This window comes from Pristiophorus japonicus, chromosome 9, assembly GCF_044704955.1.
Source record: "Pristiophorus japonicus isolate sPriJap1 chromosome 9, sPriJap1.hap1, whole genome shotgun sequence".
NCBI classification, from domain to species: domain Eukaryota; kingdom Metazoa; phylum Chordata; class Chondrichthyes; family Pristiophoridae; genus Pristiophorus; species Pristiophorus japonicus.
The window spans coordinates 146215803-146236507 of NC_091985.1; the positions used below are offsets into that span (position 1 = coordinate 146215803).

General features: G+C 48.6%; 1 protein-coding gene across 1 annotated transcript in view; it reads left to right on the forward strand.

Annotated features, from left to right (window-relative positions):
• The window catches only part of syne1b (spectrin repeat containing, nuclear envelope 1b), a 420847-nt gene that overhangs the window by 187642 nt on the left and 212500 nt on the right, over nt 1-20705 (forward strand). The window contains exons 53-55 of the mRNA XM_070891000.1: nt 1933-2289; nt 5463-5599; nt 10218-10389. Of these exons, the coding sequence (XP_070747101.1) occupies nt 1933-2289; nt 5463-5599; nt 10218-10389 (666 nt within the window). The remainder of the gene's footprint in view (nt 1-1932; nt 2290-5462; nt 5600-10217; nt 10390-20705) is intronic.

Genomic DNA, 20705 nt, shown 5'->3' on the forward strand with positions numbered 1-20705 from the left:
GAGTTCCACATTCTCATCACTCTTTGAGTAAAGATGTTTCTCTGGAATTCCCTATTGGATTTATTCATGACTGTATTTGTGACCTCTAGTTTTGGACTCCCCACAAGTGGAAAAGTTTTCTCTACATCTACCCTCTCAAACCCTTTCATAATCTTGAAGCCCTCGATCAGGTCACCCCTCAGTCTTCTCATTACTGGAGAAAGAACCCCAACCTGTTCAACCTTTCCTGATAGGTGTCTCTTATCAGTTCTGGTATCATCCTTGTGAATCTATTTTGAACCTTCTCCAGTGCCTCTATATCCTTTTTCTAATATGGAGACCAGAAGTGGGCACAGTACCAACCAAGGTTCTATAAATGTTTAATATAATTTCTTTGCTATTCAATTTTATCCCTCTGGAAATGAACCCTAATGCTTTGCTTGCCTTTTAATGGCCTTATTAACCTGCATCACTACTTTTAGTGATTTGTGTATCTGTACCCCTCCATCCATTTGCTCCTCTACTCCATTTAGACTCTTATATCCAAGGAGTACGTGAGCTCCTTATCCTTCCTACCAAAATGCAACACCTCATACTTAGCTATATTAAAATTCATTTGCCAATTACACGCTCGTTCTCCAAGTCTTCTTGTATTTTGTCTTATTCTTCCTCGGCATTAACTATATCCCTCAATTCAGTGTTATGTCCAAATTTTGAAATTGTACTTCAGATTCCTGAGTTCAATGTAAATAGTGAACAACAATGGTTCCAACACTGATCCCTGTGGAACACCACTTCACCATTTGCCAATCTGAGTAGCTACACTTAACCCCTACTATCTGTCTTCCATTTTGGAGCCAGCTTGCTATCCATTTGGCTACTTGTCCTCTGACTACACAAGCTCTGCCCTTAGTCATGAGTCTACCTTATTGAAGGCCTTTTGAAAATCCAAATATATTACATCTATTTCATCAGCTAACTGGTCTTTAGTTCTCTGAACTTGTTTTATCTCCCTTTTTAAATATAGGAATAACAGTAGCTGTCCACCAGTTAATTTTTTCTAATTAATTTTTATATATATGTCACACTGCCTTTGCTATCTCTTCCCTAACTTATTTTAATATGCACAGATGCAATCCATCTGGACCAGGGGTTTTATCCTCTCTAAGGTTGAGTAGTTTAGCAATTGTCTGCCCCCCTTTCTATCTTAAATGTCTTTATATCTTTTTTATCTCTTCTTCTAATGCCATGTCCTCCATGTTAGTTTCCCTGGTAAATACTGAGGCAAAGTAATTATTCAATATTTCTGCAATTTTGCTGTCATTACCTGTGAGTTTATTGTATGTAACCCTTAGTGGCCCTATCCCTTGCCTGTTTTTTTTTCTTTTTTCTGCTCTAAGGAGAACAACCCCAGCTTCTCCAGTCTCACCATGATAACTGAAGTTCCTAATCCCTGGAACCCTTGTCGTAAATCTTATCTACATACTCTCCAAGGCCTTGGCATTCTTCTTAAAGTGTGATGCTCAGAATTGGACACAATACTCGAGCTCAGGCCTAACCAGTGATTTGTAAAGGTTTAATATAACTCCCTTGCTTTAGTATTCTATGCCTCTGTTTAAAAGGTCAGCAAGGACCATGTCTGCTTGTTTAACAGCCTCCTTATGTGGCTCGGTGTCAATTTTTGTTTGCTCATGCTTCTGTGAAGCCCCTTGGGACGTTTTACTCTGTTCGAGGCGTTATATAAATGCAAGTTTTTGTTGAAGTAAAGAACCAGGTGTCCGATCTGTGAGATCTGGCGGATATAGCTGCTCTTTGTTGGGCAGAGTAAGGGTTAATATCTGCTGCAGGATGTTGCGTAGCATTTGCTCAACTATGAACTCTCCAACTGCTCCACGAGGACTTACATAAACAATTATGACAGTGCTGGTGACTGTAAATGCTTTCCATTCCCAGGAACTGATCGCTTCCAGACGGAATGGCAGAGAGCGTTTAAACAGAGTAGAGGCTCTGGCTGGAGACGTACGGCTGCACACAGCAGCTAACGGGTGTGGGGCAATTGGCAGGGAGCTGGAGGCACTGCGGGCGGACTGGCAGCAGTGGGAGGAGAGCACCCTGCAAGCACAGAGCGGCCTGGAGACCATGCTCAGCCAGACCACCAGCTCCGAGCAGGAGTTCGAGGCTCAGGTGGCTCAGCTGGACAAGGACCTGCAGGACTTCGGTGCCAGTCTCGGGGCCTGTTCGCAAAGCCTGTCCGAGCTGCAAGGCAAAACCACCGACAGAGAAGTCGTGGAATGTTGGCAGAAAGCAAAGGTTTGTTCTGGGCTCGTAAAGGTCCTGTGGAGTCTGTCCGGGGGAGTGGAAAATGAGCAAGGAAAGCAAATTGACGTGGGCTGTTTTTGGCTTTGGTAATGCTAAATAGATGGGGTAAAAGAGAGCGCCTTCTTAACAGATAATTGCACACCGTAAATATCAATACACTTATATGTTAGTGACGTGAAACAGCTTGAACACTTTCAGTTTAAGTACAGTAACAGGAATTCTATCTTTGAAAGCTGAAATTTTAGCCGTTTTCTGGGTGTCGGACACCACTGTTCAGACTGATGACTAACCCAATGGCTGATAACTAAAGTAAAACACTCCACTACACTGTGAGAGACTTAACCAGACTAACATCGCACTCTATCTTGCATTTAGTTCTGTACATAATGTATCGCTTTCCAAATGTAAATAGCTTGACACTTTTATGTTACTAGTTACATAGAACACATCTCCAGCAAATAGCACATGTTCTGCAACACATAGTATCACTCCCACACACACAGTATCACTCCTATTCACACAGTCACTCCTACACAGTCAGAGCTACACACAGTCATTCCAACATACAGTCACTCGCCCACACAAAGTCACTCCCACACACAGTCACTCCCACACACAAAGCCACTCCCACACACAAAGTCACTCCCACACACAGTCACTCCCGCACACAGTCACTGCCACACACAGTCACTCCCACACATTTACTCCCACATACAGTCACTTCCATACAAACAGTCACTCCCACACACACAGTCACTCCTACACCCAGAATCTTTTCCACACACAGTCACTCCCACACACAGTCACTCCCACACACAGTCATTCCCTACACACCCAGTCACTCCCACACCCAGTCACTCCCACACCCAGTCACTCCCATACAAACAGTCACTCCCACACACACAGTCACTCCTACACTCAGAATCTTTTCCACACACAGTCACTCCCACACACAGTCACTCCCACACACAGTCACTCCCACACACAGTCACTCCCACACACACAGTCACTCCCACACACACAGTCACTCCCACACACACAGTCACTCCCACACACACAGTCACTCCCACACACACAGTCTCTCCCACACACACAGTCACTCCCACACACACGGTCACTCCCACACACACGGTCACTCCCACACACACGGTCACTCCCACACACAGATTCACTCCCACACACAGATTCACTCCCACACACAGAGGCACTCCCACACACAGAGGCACACACACAGTCACTGCCACACACAGTCACTCCCACATACAGTCACTCCCATACAAACAGTCACTCCCACACACACAGTCACTCCTACACCCAGAATCTTTTCCACACACAGTCACTCCCTACACACACAGTCACTCCCACACCCAGTCACTTCCACACCCAGTCACTCCTATACAAACAGTCACTCCCACACACACAGTCACTCCTACACCCAGAATCTTTTCCACACACATTCACTCCCGCACACACAGTCACTCCCGCACACACAGTCACTCCCGCACACACAGTCACTCCCACACCCAGAGTCACTCCCACACCCAGAGTAACTCCCATACAAAGAGTCACTCCCACACACACAGTCACTGATACACCCAGAGTCACTTCCACACACAGTCACTCCCACACACACAGTCTCTCCCACAACCAGAGTCTCTTCCACACACACAGTCACTCGCACGCACAGAGGCACTCCCGCACACAGAGTAACACCCACACAGTGTAACTCCCACACAGAGTAACTCCCACACACAGTCATTCCTACACCCACAGTCACTGCCACACACAGTCACTCCCACACATTTACTCCCACATACAGTCACTCCCATACAAACAGTCACTCCAACACACAGTCACTCCCACACACAGTCATTTCCCACACCCAGTCACTCCCATACACGCAGTCACTTCAACACACACAGTCTCTCCCACACACACAGTCTCTCCCACACACACAGTCTCTCCCACACACACGGTCACTCCCACACACACGGTCACTCCCACACACACAGTCACTCCCACACACAGATTCACTCCCGCACACAGAGGCACTCCCACACACAGAGGCACTCCCACACACAGAGGCACTCCCACACAGAGTAACTCCCACACAGTCACTCCCACACACAGTCATTCTTACACACACAGTCACTCCCACACACAGTCACTCCCACACATTTACTCCCACATACAGTCACTCCCACACACACAGTCACTCCTACACCCAGAATCTTTTCCACACACAGTCACTCCCTACACACCCAGTCACTTCCACACCCAGTCACTCCCACACACACAGTCACTCCCACAAACACAGTCACTCCTACACCCAGAATCTTTTCCACACACATTCACTCCCACACACAGTCACTCCCACATACAGTCACTCCCACATACAGTCACTCCCACACACACAGTCACTCCCGCACACACAGTCACTCCCGCACACACAGTCACTCCCGCACACACAGTCACTCCCGCACACACAGTCTCTCCCACACCCAGAGTCTCTCCCACGCACACAGTCACTCCCACAAACAGTCACTCGCACACACAGTCACTCCCACACACACAGTCACTCCTACATACAGAGTCACTTCCACACACAGCCACTCCCACACACAGTCACTCCCACACACACAGTCACTCCCACACACACAGTCACTCCCGCACACACAGTTTCTCCCACACCCAGAGTCTCTCCGACACCCAGAGTCTCTCCCACACACACAATCATTCCCGCACACAGTCACTCCCACACACAGAGTCACTCCCACACACAGAGTCACTCCCACACACAGAGTCACTCCCGCACCCAGAGTCCCTCCCGCACCCAGAGTCCCTCCCGCACCCAGAGTCCCTCCCGCACCCAGAGTCCCTCCCGCACCCAGAGTCCCTCCCGCACCCAGAGTCCCTCCCGCACCCAGAGTCCCTCCCGCACCCAGAGTCCCTCCCGCACCCAGAGTCCCTCCCGCACCCAGAGTCCCTCCCGCACACACAGTCCCTCCCGCACACACAGTCCCTCCCGCACACGGTATCACTTGTCACGTGATTATACTCCTTCTGACTCCATTTGATTTTTTGCAATATTCTGTGGTGTATTTAATGAACAATGAATGTAATTGTAAAGTGTGGTGTCCTGCTAGTGATTATTTTTGGTGCAGGAAACAGAGGAAGCTCTGAAGGAGGCGGAAAGCACGAGTGAATCTTTGAAGGCTCAACTAAATGAACTCTGCAGATTTTCCAAGGATTTGAGCTCACATTCAGACAAAGTTTCTTCTTTAATCAAAGAATACAATAGGTAAATGCCCACTTATATTGAAACCGTTTGGGAATGAAGCAGTCAATTTTTCTGATAGCAAAGCATTGTGTTTTAGCCTGGGCCCAATGGGTAGCACTCTCACATCTGAGCCAGAATGTGGTGGCTTCAAAACCGACTCCAGGCACTTGAGTCTATAAACTAGACTGCCACTTTGGTGCAGTACTGAGAGAGTGTTGCACTGTTGGAGGTGCAGTTTTTTTGAGGAGCCTTAAATTAAGGCTCCACCTGCCTGATCAAATTGGCACAAAAAATCGCATGGTACTTTTCAAAGATGAGCAGGGAGATCTCCAGGGACGTAAATTTGGAAGCCTTTTCACCCAGATTTAGGCCCTTATCTGGGGCCAGGTGGCCATGACTCTTGCTTGAATTGATTGCTAAATTTCGTGACTTTTCAATCTGCTCAACATGCTCCAATCTAGCCAGCAGGACTTGCCAAAGCTGCACTCGAGCAGCAGTGGAGTTAGAGGAAAGGATTATGTCGTTGGATACTCAGCGCATCACAGGGGGTAATTTTGGCCTTCAGCGTTTGGGCGGTTAACTTGTGAAAGGATCACCAGCCTGCTCTTCTTTACTCAGGATGTGGAACTCGACCACAGTGACTGAGGTGAATAGCACAGATGTATTTCTGGAGAAGCTAGATAAGCACATGAGGGAGAAAGCAATAGAAGGATATGTTGATATGATTAGATGAAGTAGGAACATACAAACAGGAGTAGGCCATTTAGCCCCTCGAGCCTGTTCCGTCATTCAATGAGATCATGACTGATCTGTGACCTAATTCCATATACCCACCTAGCCCCATATCCCTTAATACCTTCGGTTAACAAAAATCTATTAATTTCAGATTTAAAATGAACAAATGATCTAGCATCAGTTGCCATTTGCGGATAAGAGTACCAAACTTCTACCACCCTTTGTGTGTAGAAGCGTTTCCTAACTTTACTCCTGAAAGGCCGGGCTCTAATTTTTAGACTATGTCCCCTAGTCCTAGACTCCCCAACCAGCGGAAATAGTTTCTCTCTATCTACCCTATCTGTTCCCTTTAATATCCTGAAAATTTTGATCAAATCACCCCTTAACCTTCTAAATTCTAGGGGATACAACCCTAAATTGTGTAATCTCTCCTCGTAACTTAAACCTGAGTTTAACAAAGTCTGGGTATCATTCTGGTAAACCTACGCTGCACTCCCTAAAAAGGCCATCCTGAAGTGTGGTACCCAGAACTGAACACAGTACTCCAGGTGTGGTCTAAACAGGGCTTTGCGCAGCTGCAGTATAACTTCTACCCCCTTATATTCTAGTCCTCTCGATATAAAGTCGGGTGTAAGGTGGGAGGAGCCTCGTGTGGACCATAAATAGGTTGACTGGCCTGTTTCAGTGCTGTAAAATTCTGTGTAATTCTATATTATAGAAGTTGTCCAATTTCCATTCGATTGATTTTGATGGATGCTACGATGAAGCCATTATTATGAATGGTTTTGATCAAAAGTGCTGAATGAGTCATGTTATGGATTGACTCACACTAAGCCGAGGCTCACTGCGATGGCGTAGTCTCCTCATGGTTTTTAAAAAAATATTTGTTCATGGGATGTGGGTGTCGCTGGCAAGGCCTGCATTTATTGCCCGTCCCTAGTTGCCCTTGAGAAACTGGTGGTGGTGAGCCACCTGCTTGAACTGCTGCAGTCTGTGTGGTGAAGGTTCTCCCACAGTGCTGTTAGGGAGTGAGTTCCAGGATTTTGGCCCTGCGACGATGACAGAACGGCGATATACTTCCAAATCAGGGTAGTGTGTGACTTGGAGGGGAACTTGCAGGTAATGGTGTTCCCATGCGCCTGCTGCCTTTGTCTTTTTAGTTGATAGAGGTTGCGGGTTTGGAAGGTGCTGCCGAAGAAGCTTTGGCAAGTTACTGCAGTGCATCTTGTAGACGGTACACACTGCAGCCACGGTACGCCGGTGGTGGAGGGAGTGAATGTTTAAGGTGGTGGATGGGGCACCAATCAAGCGAGCTACTTTGTCCTGGATGGTGTTGAGCTTCTTGAGTGTTGTTGGAGCTGCACTCATCCAGAAAAATGGAGTGTATTCCATCACACTCCTGACTTGTGCTTTGTAGATGGTGGAAAGGTTTTGGGGGGGTCAGGGTGTGAGTCACTCACCACAGAGTACCCAGCCTCTGACCTGCTCTTGTTGCCACAATATTTATGTGGCTGGTCCATTTAAGTTTCTGGTCAATGGTGACCCCCAGGATGTTGATGGTGGGGGATTCGGCGATGGTGATGCTGTTGAATGCCAAGGGGAAGAGGAAAATGGAAAAGAGTGACTAAAGTAAATGTTGGTCCCTTAGAAGATGAGAAGGGGGATTTAATAATGGGAAATGTGGAAATGGCTGAGACCTTAGACAATTATTTTGCTTCGGTCTTCACAGTGGAAGACAAAAAAACCATGCCAAAAATTGCTGGTCACGGGAATGTGGGAAGGGAGGACCTTGAGACAATCACTATCACTAGGGAGGTAGTGCTGGACAGGCTAATGGGACTCAAGGTAGACAAGTTCCCTGGACTTGATGAAATGCATCCCAGGGTATTAAAAGAGATGGCGGAAGTTATAGCAGATGCATTCGTTATAATCTACCAAAATTCTCTGGACTATGGGGAGGTACCATCGGATTGGAAATCAGCTAATGTAACACCTCTGTTGAAAAAAGGGGGCAGACAAAAGGCAGGTAACTATAGGTCGGTTAGTTTAACATCTATAATGGGGAAAATGCTTGAAGCTATCATTAAGGAAGAAATAGCGGGACATCGAGATAGGAATAGTGCAATCAAGCAGACGCAACATGGATTCATGAAGGGGAAATCATGTTTAACTAATTTACTGGAATTCTTTGAGGATATAACGAACATGGTGGATAGAGGTGTACCGATGGATGTGGTGTATTTGGATTTCCAAAAGGCATTCGATAAGGTGCCACACAAAAGGTTACTGCAGAAGATAAAGGTACGCAGAGTCAAAGGAAATGTATTAGCATGGATAGAGAATTGGCTGGCTAACAGAAAGCAGAGAGTCGGGATAAATGGGTCCTTTTCAGGTTGGTAATCGGTGGTTAGTGGATTGCCACAGGGATCGGTGCTGGGACCACAACTGTTTACAATATACATAGATGACCTGTAAGAGGGGACAGAGTGTAGTGTAACAAAATTTGCAGATGACACAAAGATTAGTGGGAAAGTGGGTTGTGTAGAGGACACAGAGAGGCTGCAAAGAGATTTAGATAGGTTAAGCGAATGGGTTAAGGTTTGGCAGATGGAATACAATGTCGGAAAATGTGAGATCATCCACCTTGGAAAAAAAAAACAGTAAAAAGGAATATTATTTGAATGGGGAGAAATTACAACATGCTGCGGTGCAGAGGGACCTGGGAGTCCTTGTGCATGAATCCCAAAACGTTAGTTTGCAGGTGCAGCAGGTAATCAGGAAGGTGAATGGAATGTTGGCCTTCATTGCGAGAGGAATGGAGTACAAAAGCAGGGAGGTCCTGCTGCAACTGTACAGGGTATTGGTGAGGCCGCACCTGGAGTACTGTGTGCAGTTTTGGTCACCTTACTTAAGGAAGGATATACTAGCTTTGGAGGGGGTACAGAGACGATTCACTAGGCTGATTCCGGAGATGAGGGGGTTACCTTATGATGATAGATTGAGTAGACTGGGTCTTTACTTATTGGAGTTCAGAAGGATGAGGGGTGATCTTATAGAAACATTTAAAATAATGAAAGGGATAGACAAGATAGAGGCAGAGAGGTTGTTTCCACTGGTTGGGGAGACTAGAACTAGGGGGCACAGCCTCAAAATATGGGGGAGCCAATTTAAAACCGAGTTGAGAAGGAATTTCTTCTCCCAGAGGGTTGTGAATCTGTGGAATTCTCTGCCCAAGGAAGCAGTTGAGGCTAGCTCATTGAATGTATTCAAATCACAGATAGATAGATTTTTAACCAATAATGGAATTAAGGGTTACGGGGAGCGGATGGGTAAGTGGAGCTGAGTCCATGGCCAGATCAGCCATGATCTTGTTGAATGGCGGAGCAGGCTCGAGGGGCTAGATGGCCTACTTCTGTTCCTAATTCTTATGTTTTATGTTCTTATGTTAGACTCTCGCTTGTTGGAGATAGTCATTGCCTAGCATTTGTGTGGCACAAATGTTACTTGCCACTTATCAGCTCAAGTCTGAATGTCGTCCAGGTCTTGCTGCATGCGGGCACGGACTGCTCCATTATCTGAGGAGTTGCGAATAGAACTGAACACTGCAATCTTCAGTAAACATTCCCACTTCCAACATCCCCACTTCAATGGTGACTGGGTGTTGGAGCAGCCTTGGTATCGCATGACATTGAAGCATAGGCCATGGCATCAACAGCGGCCTGCGTGTTGATATTGGGTATAAGGGAGTCTTGACTTCTGCTTGATGAGGAATACCAGAACCTGAGGTGGTAAAAAACAGAACATGCGGGAAATCCACGAAGGCTCAGGCAGCACCTGCTTACGATGTTTCTGGTGTGTAACTCTTCATCTAACTTGTTATCTCCTTGTTTCTTGCTGCCTGCAGCCTTTGCTTGCAGACGGCGAAGTATTGTCAGAACAAGGAGAAGGCGCTGGAGCAACGATTCCGTACAACTTTCCGGGAGTTTCAGCAGTGGATGATCAACATGAAAATCACCACCTGCTTCGATACGCCTCAAAATATTGATGAAGCAACTGCAATCATACAGAAACTACAGGTAAAGTACTCGCACGACACAGTTATGACAATAACATTTATTGTGAGAAAACAGAAGCGGAGCTCAAATCGGCTGGGCTATTTTGATGAAAGGGTGAAAGCAGGCGCTAAATGGGGGCTGTGCTAATAAGACACGCCTGTTTAAAAAGTCTGCTTTTAGCACGCAATTGTTGGTCCTAATTGCTGATGACCATAATTTGACCTTGCCTGGAGATGCTAAATCAGGCACCTGCATGTTTAGCACTCAAGCGCTGATTAAAAGCATTTTTCGTGGAGTGGTATACGTGGGTTCCACTCACCCACTGCCACTGAAGCTCTGGCTGACACACAGCAGCAGATTTCAGGCTGGCTGAGGGACCGAGGGAGAGGGCACACAGGTACTCGGACACGGCACTGGAGGTCCTGGTGAAGGAGGGCCAGAGGAGGAGGGGCGGGGAAGGAATCCAACTCGCCCTCCTGCCTCTCCTGTCCCTCTCTTGCAGCGGCAGCTAGTGCTGCACAGCCTGGCCTCATGCCCTCCTCCCACTCCTCCTGCAGACCAAGGAGGACCCCTAGCAAGATGTCAGTGACCAAGCACTCCCTGTCTTCCGGTGACTCCTATAAGGTGTCCAATAAGATAGAGCAGCACAGCCCTTACTCTTTTTAGCTGAATTCCTCAGAGAATTTCCAGAATAAATGTTGATAAAGTCTTGACAAAGTGTCCCAGAAAGTTTCTCGATGTGCTTCAAAAGTCCTCTTCAAACCTCCAGCAGCAAGTGAACAGCAAAAGGTGAGATAATTACAGAAAATGCTGGAAACACCCAGTGGGTCAGGCAGCATCTGTGGAATAAGAAACAGAGTTAACGTTACAGGTCGATGAAGTAAAAGGTGACTGTGCCTTTAAGTAGCGCTCGAATTCCTCTGCAACGACTTGTTTACTCCCAGTCAGCTGGCCGCTGTTAGGAGAGGGTATGAGGTCAAGCGCTATCCACCAAAATGTCGTGCAGCCTCTTTAATGAGCACTGGCAGGCAATTTAGGTGGCAATTAGCATCTTAATGATCCTCTGGGTGGCTGTTCCCAGCACAATCTTCAACTCCTTTACCAATGTGGCATCTAGTTCTAAACGCAGGTTAAACTGGCACTTAAGCTCAAGACTCCATCTTGGCCACATTGGAATCTTTTTAGCGGCTGAAGGAGCCATCAAAAATTGCCCTCCAAATGTTCAAAAAGGAAAACATGTCCAAAAAAATGCAAACGAATTGAAGGGGAAAGGAAAGAGGGAGGAAGCTTCAGGCACAATTGATTCTTCAGCTAATGAGCTGGAAGCTGACTTGTATTTCAATTGACAATACTGCGGGGTCATGTTTGCATTTCAATTGCCTCACAGTCAGAAGATCGTGAGCTCAAGTCCCACTCCAGAGACTTGAGCACGTAATCTCAGTCAACACTCCAGTGCAGTACTGAGGAAGTACTGCACTATCAGAGGTGCCGACATTTGAATGAGACATTAAATTGAGGCCCCGTCTGCCTATTGAAGTCGATACAAAGTACAAAGAATGAAAGATAGACCTGCATTTATACAGCGCCTTTCATGACCTCAGGATGTCCCAAAGTGCTTTGTAGCCAATTAATTAATTTTCAAGTGTAGTCACTGTTGGAATGTAAGAAACATTGTAGATCCCATGGCACTAGTCAAAAAAGGAGCAGGGTGTTCTGCTGGTCTCCTGGCCAATATTTATCCCTAAACAAACACCATTAAACACAGTTCAATTGGTTATCTCATTTATACATAGAAATATGTTGAAATTAAAACCTGGAAACAGGCCATTTGGCCCAACCAGTGCATGTTGAACATAAGAACATAAGAAATAGGAACAGGAGTAGGCTATTTGGCCCCTCGAGCCTGCTCCACCATTCAATAAGATCATGGCTGATCTGATCATGGACTCAGTTCCACTTCCCTACCCACTCCCCATAACCTTTTACTCCCTTATCGCTCAAAAATCTGTCTAACTCCACCTGAAATATATTCAATGACCCAGCCTCCACAGCTCTCTGGGGCAGAGAATTCCATAGATTTACAACCCCCTGAGGGAAGAAATTCCTCCTCATCTCAGTTTTAAATGGGCAGTCCCTTATTCTGAGACTATGCACCCTAATTTTAGTTTCCCCTATGAGTGGAAATATCCTCTCGGCATCAACCTAGTCTAGCCCCCTCATTATGTTTCGATAAGATCACCTCTCATTCTTCTGAACTCCAATGTGTATAGATCCAACCTACTCAACCTATCTTCATAAGTCAACCTTTAATAATGGGAAACGTGGAAATGGCTTAGACCTTAAACAATTATTTTGCTTCGGTCTTCACAGTGGAAGACAAAAAAACCATGCCAAAAATTGCTGGTCATGGGAATGTGGGAAGGGAGGACCTTGAGACAATCACTATCACTAGGGAGGTAGTGCTGGACAGGCTAATGGGACTCAAGGTAGACAAGTCCCCTAGTCCTGATGAAATGCATCCCAGGGTATTAAAAGAGATGGCGGAAGTTATAGCAGATGCATTCGTTATAATCTACCAAAATTCTCTGGACTCTGGGGAGGTACCATCGGATTGGAAAGCAGCTAATGTAACACCTCTGTTTAAAAAGGGGGGCAGACAAAAGGCAGGTAACTATAGGTCAGTTTAACATCTGTAGTGGGGAAAATGCTTGAAGCTATCATTAAGGAAGAAATAGTGAACATCTGGATAGGAATAGTGCAATCAAGCAGACGCAGCATGGATTCATGAAGGGGAAATCATGTTTAACTAATTTACTGGAATTCTTTGAGGATATAACGAACATGGTGGATAGAGGTGTACCGATGGATGTGGTGTATTTAGATTTCCAAAAGGCATTCGATAAGGTGCCACACAAAAGGTTACTGCAGAAGGTAAAGGTACGCGGAGTCAGAGGAAATGTATTAGCATGGATAGAGAATTGGCTGGCTAACAGAAAGCAGAGAGTCGGGATAAATGGGTCTTTTTCAGGTTGGAAATCGGTGGTTAGTGGTGTGCCGCAGGGATCGGTGCTGGGACCACAACTGTTTACAATATACATAGATGACCTGGAAGAGGGGACAGAGTGTAGTGTAACAAAATTTGCAGATGACACAAAGATTAGTGGGAAAGCAGGTTGTGTAGAGGACACAGAGAGGCTGCAAAGAGATTTAGATAGGTTAAACGAATGGGCTAAGGTTTGGCAGATGGAATACAATGTCGGAAAATGTGAGGTCATCCACCTTGGAAAAAAAAACAGTAAAAGGGAATATTATTTGAATGGGGAGAAATGACAACATGCTGCAGTGCAGAGGGACCTGGGGGTCCTTGTGCATGAAACTCTTTTGGAGTTTATCTGCAAAACAAAAAACATTAAGCGTGCCACCCGCCCTGGATGACACACCAGACATTTACAAGGCCCTTTTTTTTTCTTTTTTTTTTTGTGTTTTTCTTTTTTTTTGGTATTTTTTTTGGGCGCTAAAAACAAATTTTTTCCAGTGCCCCCTATAAAAGGGGAGGGGGACACTAAAAGCACCGGCAATTAAAACAAATTAAACTTTAAAACGTAAAATCAAATTAAAATTTGGTTGCCGGGCGTGATGATGCACTCCAGTCACTCCGGTGCCCACCTCTCGCGGAAAGCCGCGAGCGTACCGGTGGACACCGCGTGCTCCATCTCCAAGGACACCCTGGACCGGATGTAAGAGCGGAAGAGAGGCAGGCAGTCAGGTTGAACGACCCCCTCGACCGCCCGCTGCCTGGACCGGCTGATGGCACCCTTGGCCGTGCCCAGGAGCAGTCCTACGAGGAGGCCTTCGGACCTACCCGCTCCCCTCCGCACAGGGTGCCCAAAGATCAGGAAAGTGGGACTGAAGTGCAGCCAGAATTTCAGGAGCAGCCCCTTCAAATAATGGAACAGGGGCTGCAACCTCGTGCATTCAATAAAAACATGGAACACGGACTCTTCCAGACCGCAGAAATTGCAGGCGGCCTGGGAGTCCGTGAACCGGCTTAAAAATTTGTTGCACGGCACTGCTCCGTGCACCACCCTCCAGGCCAAGTCCCCGATGAATAGTGGGAGGACCCCTGCGTAGAGTGCCCTCCATCGGGGACCCCCGCCTCCTCCGGACGGCAGGATGGTACGCCATGGCGTGTCCGGACGGCAGGCGAGGATGGCAAAGTTGAGAGTGTGCAGGAGCAGCCCGTACAGGAAACCCCTCCGCGCGGAACTGAAAGGCACGGAGGGGATTTCTCCGAGGCGGCTCAAGTTGTGAGGCGCCGGCCCCCGAGGGGGGTTCCGGGGTTTGGCGCCGATGAGGAATTCCGTCTGGACGGGGGTCAGTTCGGACGGGATCTCCCCACATGCTTGAGCCTCCTCGATGCACCTAATGGAGTCAGGGCCCAGAGCTGTTTTTAGCGACTCGATGGCTTCGGCCGCGTGGCGGACGTCGGCTGAATTTAGGCACCGCGCCAGCGTGCCTGGCGCCATCCAGCCCGCTCCTCCACCATCGAGCAGGTCCCTGACCCTGGTCACCTCACCAGCCACAGCCCTCTCTTCCGACCGCCACATAAAACCTCGGTCGTGGAGGTACGGATTCCCGAGCAGCGGCTCCTGCAGGACGGCCGCCACTCCAGCCGGCGGAGAGCTGCGCTTGGTGGAGACTTTGTTCCAGACCCTGATGAGTTCCTTGTAAAAGACAGGCAGCTCCCGGAGGGCGGTCCTGACACCCCCCAAGTTCACAAACAGGAGCTGCGTGTCGTAATTGAGGTTGCGCTGCTGGCGGAAGAAATACGTCGCCAGAGCACACCACCTAGGAGGGGGCTCGACGTAAAGGTATCTCTGCAGGGTCTGAAGACGGAAAGTCGCGAGCTGGGCGCTGACGCACACCAACGACTGACCGCCCTCCTCAAGCGGGAGAATCAAGACCGCGGCAGAGACCCAGTGCTTCCTGTTGTTCCAGAAGAAGTCCACCAGCTTCTTCTGTATCTTGGCGACAAACGCAGGGGGAGGGGTCAAAGTGACCTGCCGGTACCACAACATTGCGGCCACCAGCTGGTTTATGACTAGCGCTCGACCCCTGTAGGACAGCACTCGGATCAGTCCTGTCCATCGCCCTAGGCGAGCGGCGACCTTGGCCTCCAGCTCCTGCCAGTTCGCCGGCCAGGCTCCCTCGTCGGGGCTAAGGTAGACTCCCAGATAGAGGAGATGGGTCGTGCTCCAGGCAAAAGGCCTGAGCTCCTCCGGCAGGGAGTCCACCCGCCACTGACCCACCAGGAGTCAGGAACATTTCTCCCAGTTGATTCTGGCGGAGGATGTGGCCGAGTAAATCTCTTGGCACTCACGCATCCTCCGCAGGTCAGCGGGATCCTCTACCGCGAGGAGCACGTCATCGGCGTAAGCCGAGAGGACGACCCCCACGCCCGGCCCTTGCAGAGCCAGTCCCGTCAACCTCGTCCGCAAGAGGCGCAGGAAAGGCTCCACGCAGATGGCATATAACTGGCCGGACATGGGGCATCCCTGGCGCACCCCTCTCCTAAAGCGAAGGGGCGCCGTCAAGGACCCGTTAACCTTAATCAGACACTCCGCGGCGGCGTACAAAAGTCGGATCCGGGCGACGAAATGCGTCCCGAACCCGAAAGCGCGCAGAGTTCCGAGCAGATAGTCGTGATCCACCCTGTCGAACGCCTTCTCTTGGTCGAGAGATAAGAAGGCGACCGACAGACCAGCCTCCTGGGAATGATGGATGAGGTCCCGGACCAGATGGATGTTGTCGTGGATTGTCCGGCCCGGGACCGTGTAGGAGTGGTCGGGGTGGATCATGTGGTCCAGCACGGCACCAAGGCGAGCAGACATCGCCCTCGCGAAGATTTTGTAGTCCGTGCTGAGGTGGGAGACCGGGCGCCAGTTCTTAAGGAGGCGGAGATCGCCCTTCTTAGGCAGCAGGATGATGACTGCCCTGCGCCAAGAGAGGGGCATCTCCCCGGTCGCCAGACTTTCCCTCAGGACCCGCGCGTAGTCGCCCCCCAGGACGTCCTAGAACGCCCTGTGGAACTCCACGGTCAGCCCGTCCAGCCCCGGGGATTTTCCCCTCGAGAGCCGGTCGAGGGCACCGGTCAGCTCCGCCAGGCTTAGCGGAGCTTCCAAATTTTCGCCGCCCTCCGGGCTGACCTTCGGCAGGTCCTCCCACAAAACTCTACGCGCTTCCTCGCTGGACGGATCCGGAGAGAACAGAGCCCCGTAATATTCACGGGCCCTGTTGTTGACGCCCTCCGGATCCGAGACGAGAGAGCCGTCGTCGGCCAGCAGCGTCAAGAGCTGCTTACGGACACTCTGCCTTTTTTCCAGCGAGTAGAAGAAGGGGGAGCCGCGGTCCAGATCCCGCAGGAACCGGATCCGCGACCTCACGAACGCGCCTCGGGACCCGACGAGCTGCAGGTCCTTCAGCGCGGCCTTCTTCGCTTCGTACACCGTCCGCAGGGCCGGGTCCTGGACGACTTGACCGAGACGGGATTCCAGGTCGAGCATCTCTTTTTCTAGGCGCCCGACTCTGGCCGCCCGCCTCTTGGTCGACCCCCTCGCATACTCTTGACAGAAGACGCGGACGTGAGCCTTGCCCACGTCCCACCATAGCCTCAAGGAGGGGAAGCCCCCCTGCTTCCTTCTCCAGTCGGACCAGAATCGACGGAACGAGTCCTGGAACCGCACATCCTCCAGCAGCTGGTTGTTAAAGTGCCAGTACGCGGACCCCGTCCTCGCGCGGAGCGAAGCGAGCTCCGCCCACACCAGGTGGTGGTCCGAACACGGTACCGGCCGCATGGAGGCCGCCGGGACGCAGGAAACGTACGCCCGAGACACGTAAAAGCGGTCGACTCTGGACCATCCTACTCCAGGCCTCACCCAAGTAAAGGCGCTGGAGTCGGGGTGGAGATTTCGCCAGACGTCCACCAAGTCGAAGGACCCGACCAGGTCCCTCAACTTCTCCATCGCCGTCATGCACTGCGGGGCACCGGAGCGGTCCCTCGCCTCGAGGGTGCAGTTAAAATCCCCCCCGAGGACAATGCAGTCGCCGACGTCGACGGAGCCAAGAAGAGCGGACACCTCTTCAAAGAAGCACGTTTGCTGCGGGCCGGGCTGAGGGGCGTACACGTTCACGAGATGGAGCGGCACGTCCCCCAGGCAGCAAGCGGCCTGGCACGGGCTCCTCGACCCCCAAGATCTCCGGCTGAAAATGCGGGCCCAGCAAGATGGCCACCCCACTAGAAGTGGCGGTGAGGTGGCTCATGCGGACCTCTCCTTGCCATTCCAGGAGCCACGTTGCTTCGTCTCCCGGAACAGTGTGGGTTTCTTGCAGGAAGCACACCGCATATTTCCCCTCCCGCAGGAGCGAAAAATTGTCAAATCTACGGCGTGCCCCTCTGCCGCCGTTGATGTTGAGGCTGGCTATGGTTATCTTCATGACAAAAGCATAGTGCAACCTCTACCTTAACCTATTGTGGGGGAGGGAGCGGAGTCTTTTGTTGAACTCCACTCCCTCCGCAGCCCAGCGAGGAGTCCCTCGAGCTCGCGCTGCTCAAGGTGTTGCGCCTTTGTCAAGGGCCCGCCCGCGGCCTCCTTGTGCATGAATCCCAAAAAAAAGTTAGTTTGCAGGTGCAGCAGGTAACCAAGAAGGTGAATGGAATGTTAGCCTTCATTGCGAGAGGGATGGAGTACAAAAGCAGGGAGGTCCTGCTGCAACTGTACAGGGTATTGGTGAGGCTGCACCTCGAGTACTGCGTGCAGTTTTGGTCACCTTACTTAAGGAAGGATATACTAGCTTTGGAGGGGGTACAGAGACGATTTACTAGGCTGATTCCGGAGATGAGGGGGTTACCTTATGATGATAGATTGAGTAGACTGGGTCTTTACTCGTTGAAGTTCAGAAGGATGAGGGGTGATCTTATAGAAACATTTAAAATAATGAAAGGGATAGACAAGATAGAGGCAGAGAGGTTGTTTCCATTGGTCGGGGAGACTAGAACTAGGGGGCACAGCCTCAAAATACGGGGGAGCCAATTTAAAACTGAGTTGACAAGGAATTTCTTCTCCCAGAGGGTTGTGAATCTGTGGAATTCTCTGCCCAAGGAGGCAGTTGAGGCTAGCTCATTGAATGTATTCAAATCACAGATAGATAGATTTTTAACCAATAAGGGAATTAAGGGTTATGGGGAGCGGGCGGGTAAGTGGAGCTGAGTCCACGGCCAGATCAGTCATGATCTTGTTGAATGGCGGAGCAGGCTCGAGGGGCTAGATGGCCTACTCCTGTTCCTAATTCTTATGTTCTTATATTCTCATCTCCGGAATCAACCTAGTGAACCTTTCTAAACAGCTTCCAATGCAAGTATATCCTTCTTTAACTACGGAGACCAAAACTGTACACAGTACTGTAGATGTGGCCTCACAAATATCCTGTACAGTTGTAGCAGGACTTCTCTCCTTTTATACTCTACCCCCTTGTAATAAAGGCCAACATTCCATATGCCTTCCTGATTACTTGCTGTACCTACATACTAATTTTGTGTTTCATGCACAAGGACCCCCAGGTCCCTCTGTACTGCAGCACTTTGCAATTTTTCTCCATTTAAATTATAATTTGCTTTTCTATTTTTTCTGCCAAAGTGGATAACCTCACATTTTCCCACATTATACTCCATCTGCCAAATTTTTGCCCACTCATTAGCCTGTCTATATCCCTTTGCAGATTTTTTGTGTCCTCCTCACAATTTACTTTCCCACCCATCTTTGTATCATCATCAAACTTGGCTACATTACACTCAGTCCCTTCATCCAAGTCATTAATATAGATTGCAAATAGTTGAGGCCCCAGCACCGATCCCTATGGCACCCCACTAGTTACTGTTTGCCAAACGGAAAATGACCCATTTATCCTGACTCTCTGTTTTCTGTTAGTTACCCAATCCTCTATCCATGCTAATATATTACCCCCAACCCTGTGAACTTTTATCTTGTGCAGTAACCTTTTATGTGGTACCTTATCGAATGCCTTCTGGAAATCCAAATACACCACATCCACTGGTTCCTCCTTATCCATCTGCTCGTTACATCCTCAAAGAACTCCAGCAAATTTGTCAAACACTATTTCCCTTTCATAAAAGCATGTTGGCTCTGCTTGATTGAATTATTCTTTTCCAAATGTCCTACTACTGCTTCCTTAATAATGGACTCCAGCATTTTCCCAACGACAGATGTTAGGCTAACTGGTCTATAGTTTCCTGCTTTCTGTCTGCCTCCTTTTTTAAAAAGGGGCGTTACATTTGCGGTTTTCCAATCCCCTGGGACCTTCCCAGAATCCAGGGAATTTTGGTAAATTACAACCAATATATTCACTATTTCTGCAGCCACTTCTTTTAAGACCCTGGGATGCAAGCCATCAGATCCAGGGGACCTGTCCGCCTTTAGCCCCATTATTTTATCGAGTACTGCTTCTTTAGTGATAGTGATTGTATTAAGTTCCTCCCTCCCTATTGCTTCTTGATTATCCACTATTGGGATGTTTTTAGTGTCTTCTACCGTGAAGACTGATACAAAATATTTGTTCAAAGTCTCTGCCATTTCCCTGTTCCCCATTATTAATTCCCCAGTCTCATCCTCTGGGGGACCAACATTTACTTTAGCCACTCTTTTCCTTTTTATGTATCTGTAGAAACTCTTACTATCTGTTTTTATATTTTGTGCTAGTTTATTTTCATAATCTATCTTCCCTCTCTATTGTTTTTTAATCGTTCTTTGCTGGCTTTTAAAAGTTTCCCAATCCTCTGGCCTCCCACTAGTCTTGGCCACATTGTGTGCCCTTGTTTTCAATTTGATACCATCCCTTATTTCCTTAGTTAGCCATGGATGGTTAACTTCTCTTACAGTCTTTCCTTCTCATTGGGATATATTTTTGATGCGAGTTATGAAATATCTCCTTAAATGTCTGCCACTGCTCATCAACTGTCCCATATTTTAATCTATTTTCCCAGTCCACTTTAGCCATCTCTGCCTTCATACCTTTGTAGTCTCCTTTATTTAAGTTTAGGACACTGGTTTGAGATCCAACTTTCTCACCCTCCAACTGAATTTGAATTCAAACATGTAATGGTCACTCGTTCCTAGAGGATCCTTTATGAGGAGATCATTTATTAATCCAGTCTCATTACACAGTACCAGATAGCCTGATCCCTGGTTGGTTCCACAATGTAGTGTTCAAGGAAACTATCCCGGTTACACTCTATGAACTCTTGCTCAAGGCTACCCTGGCCA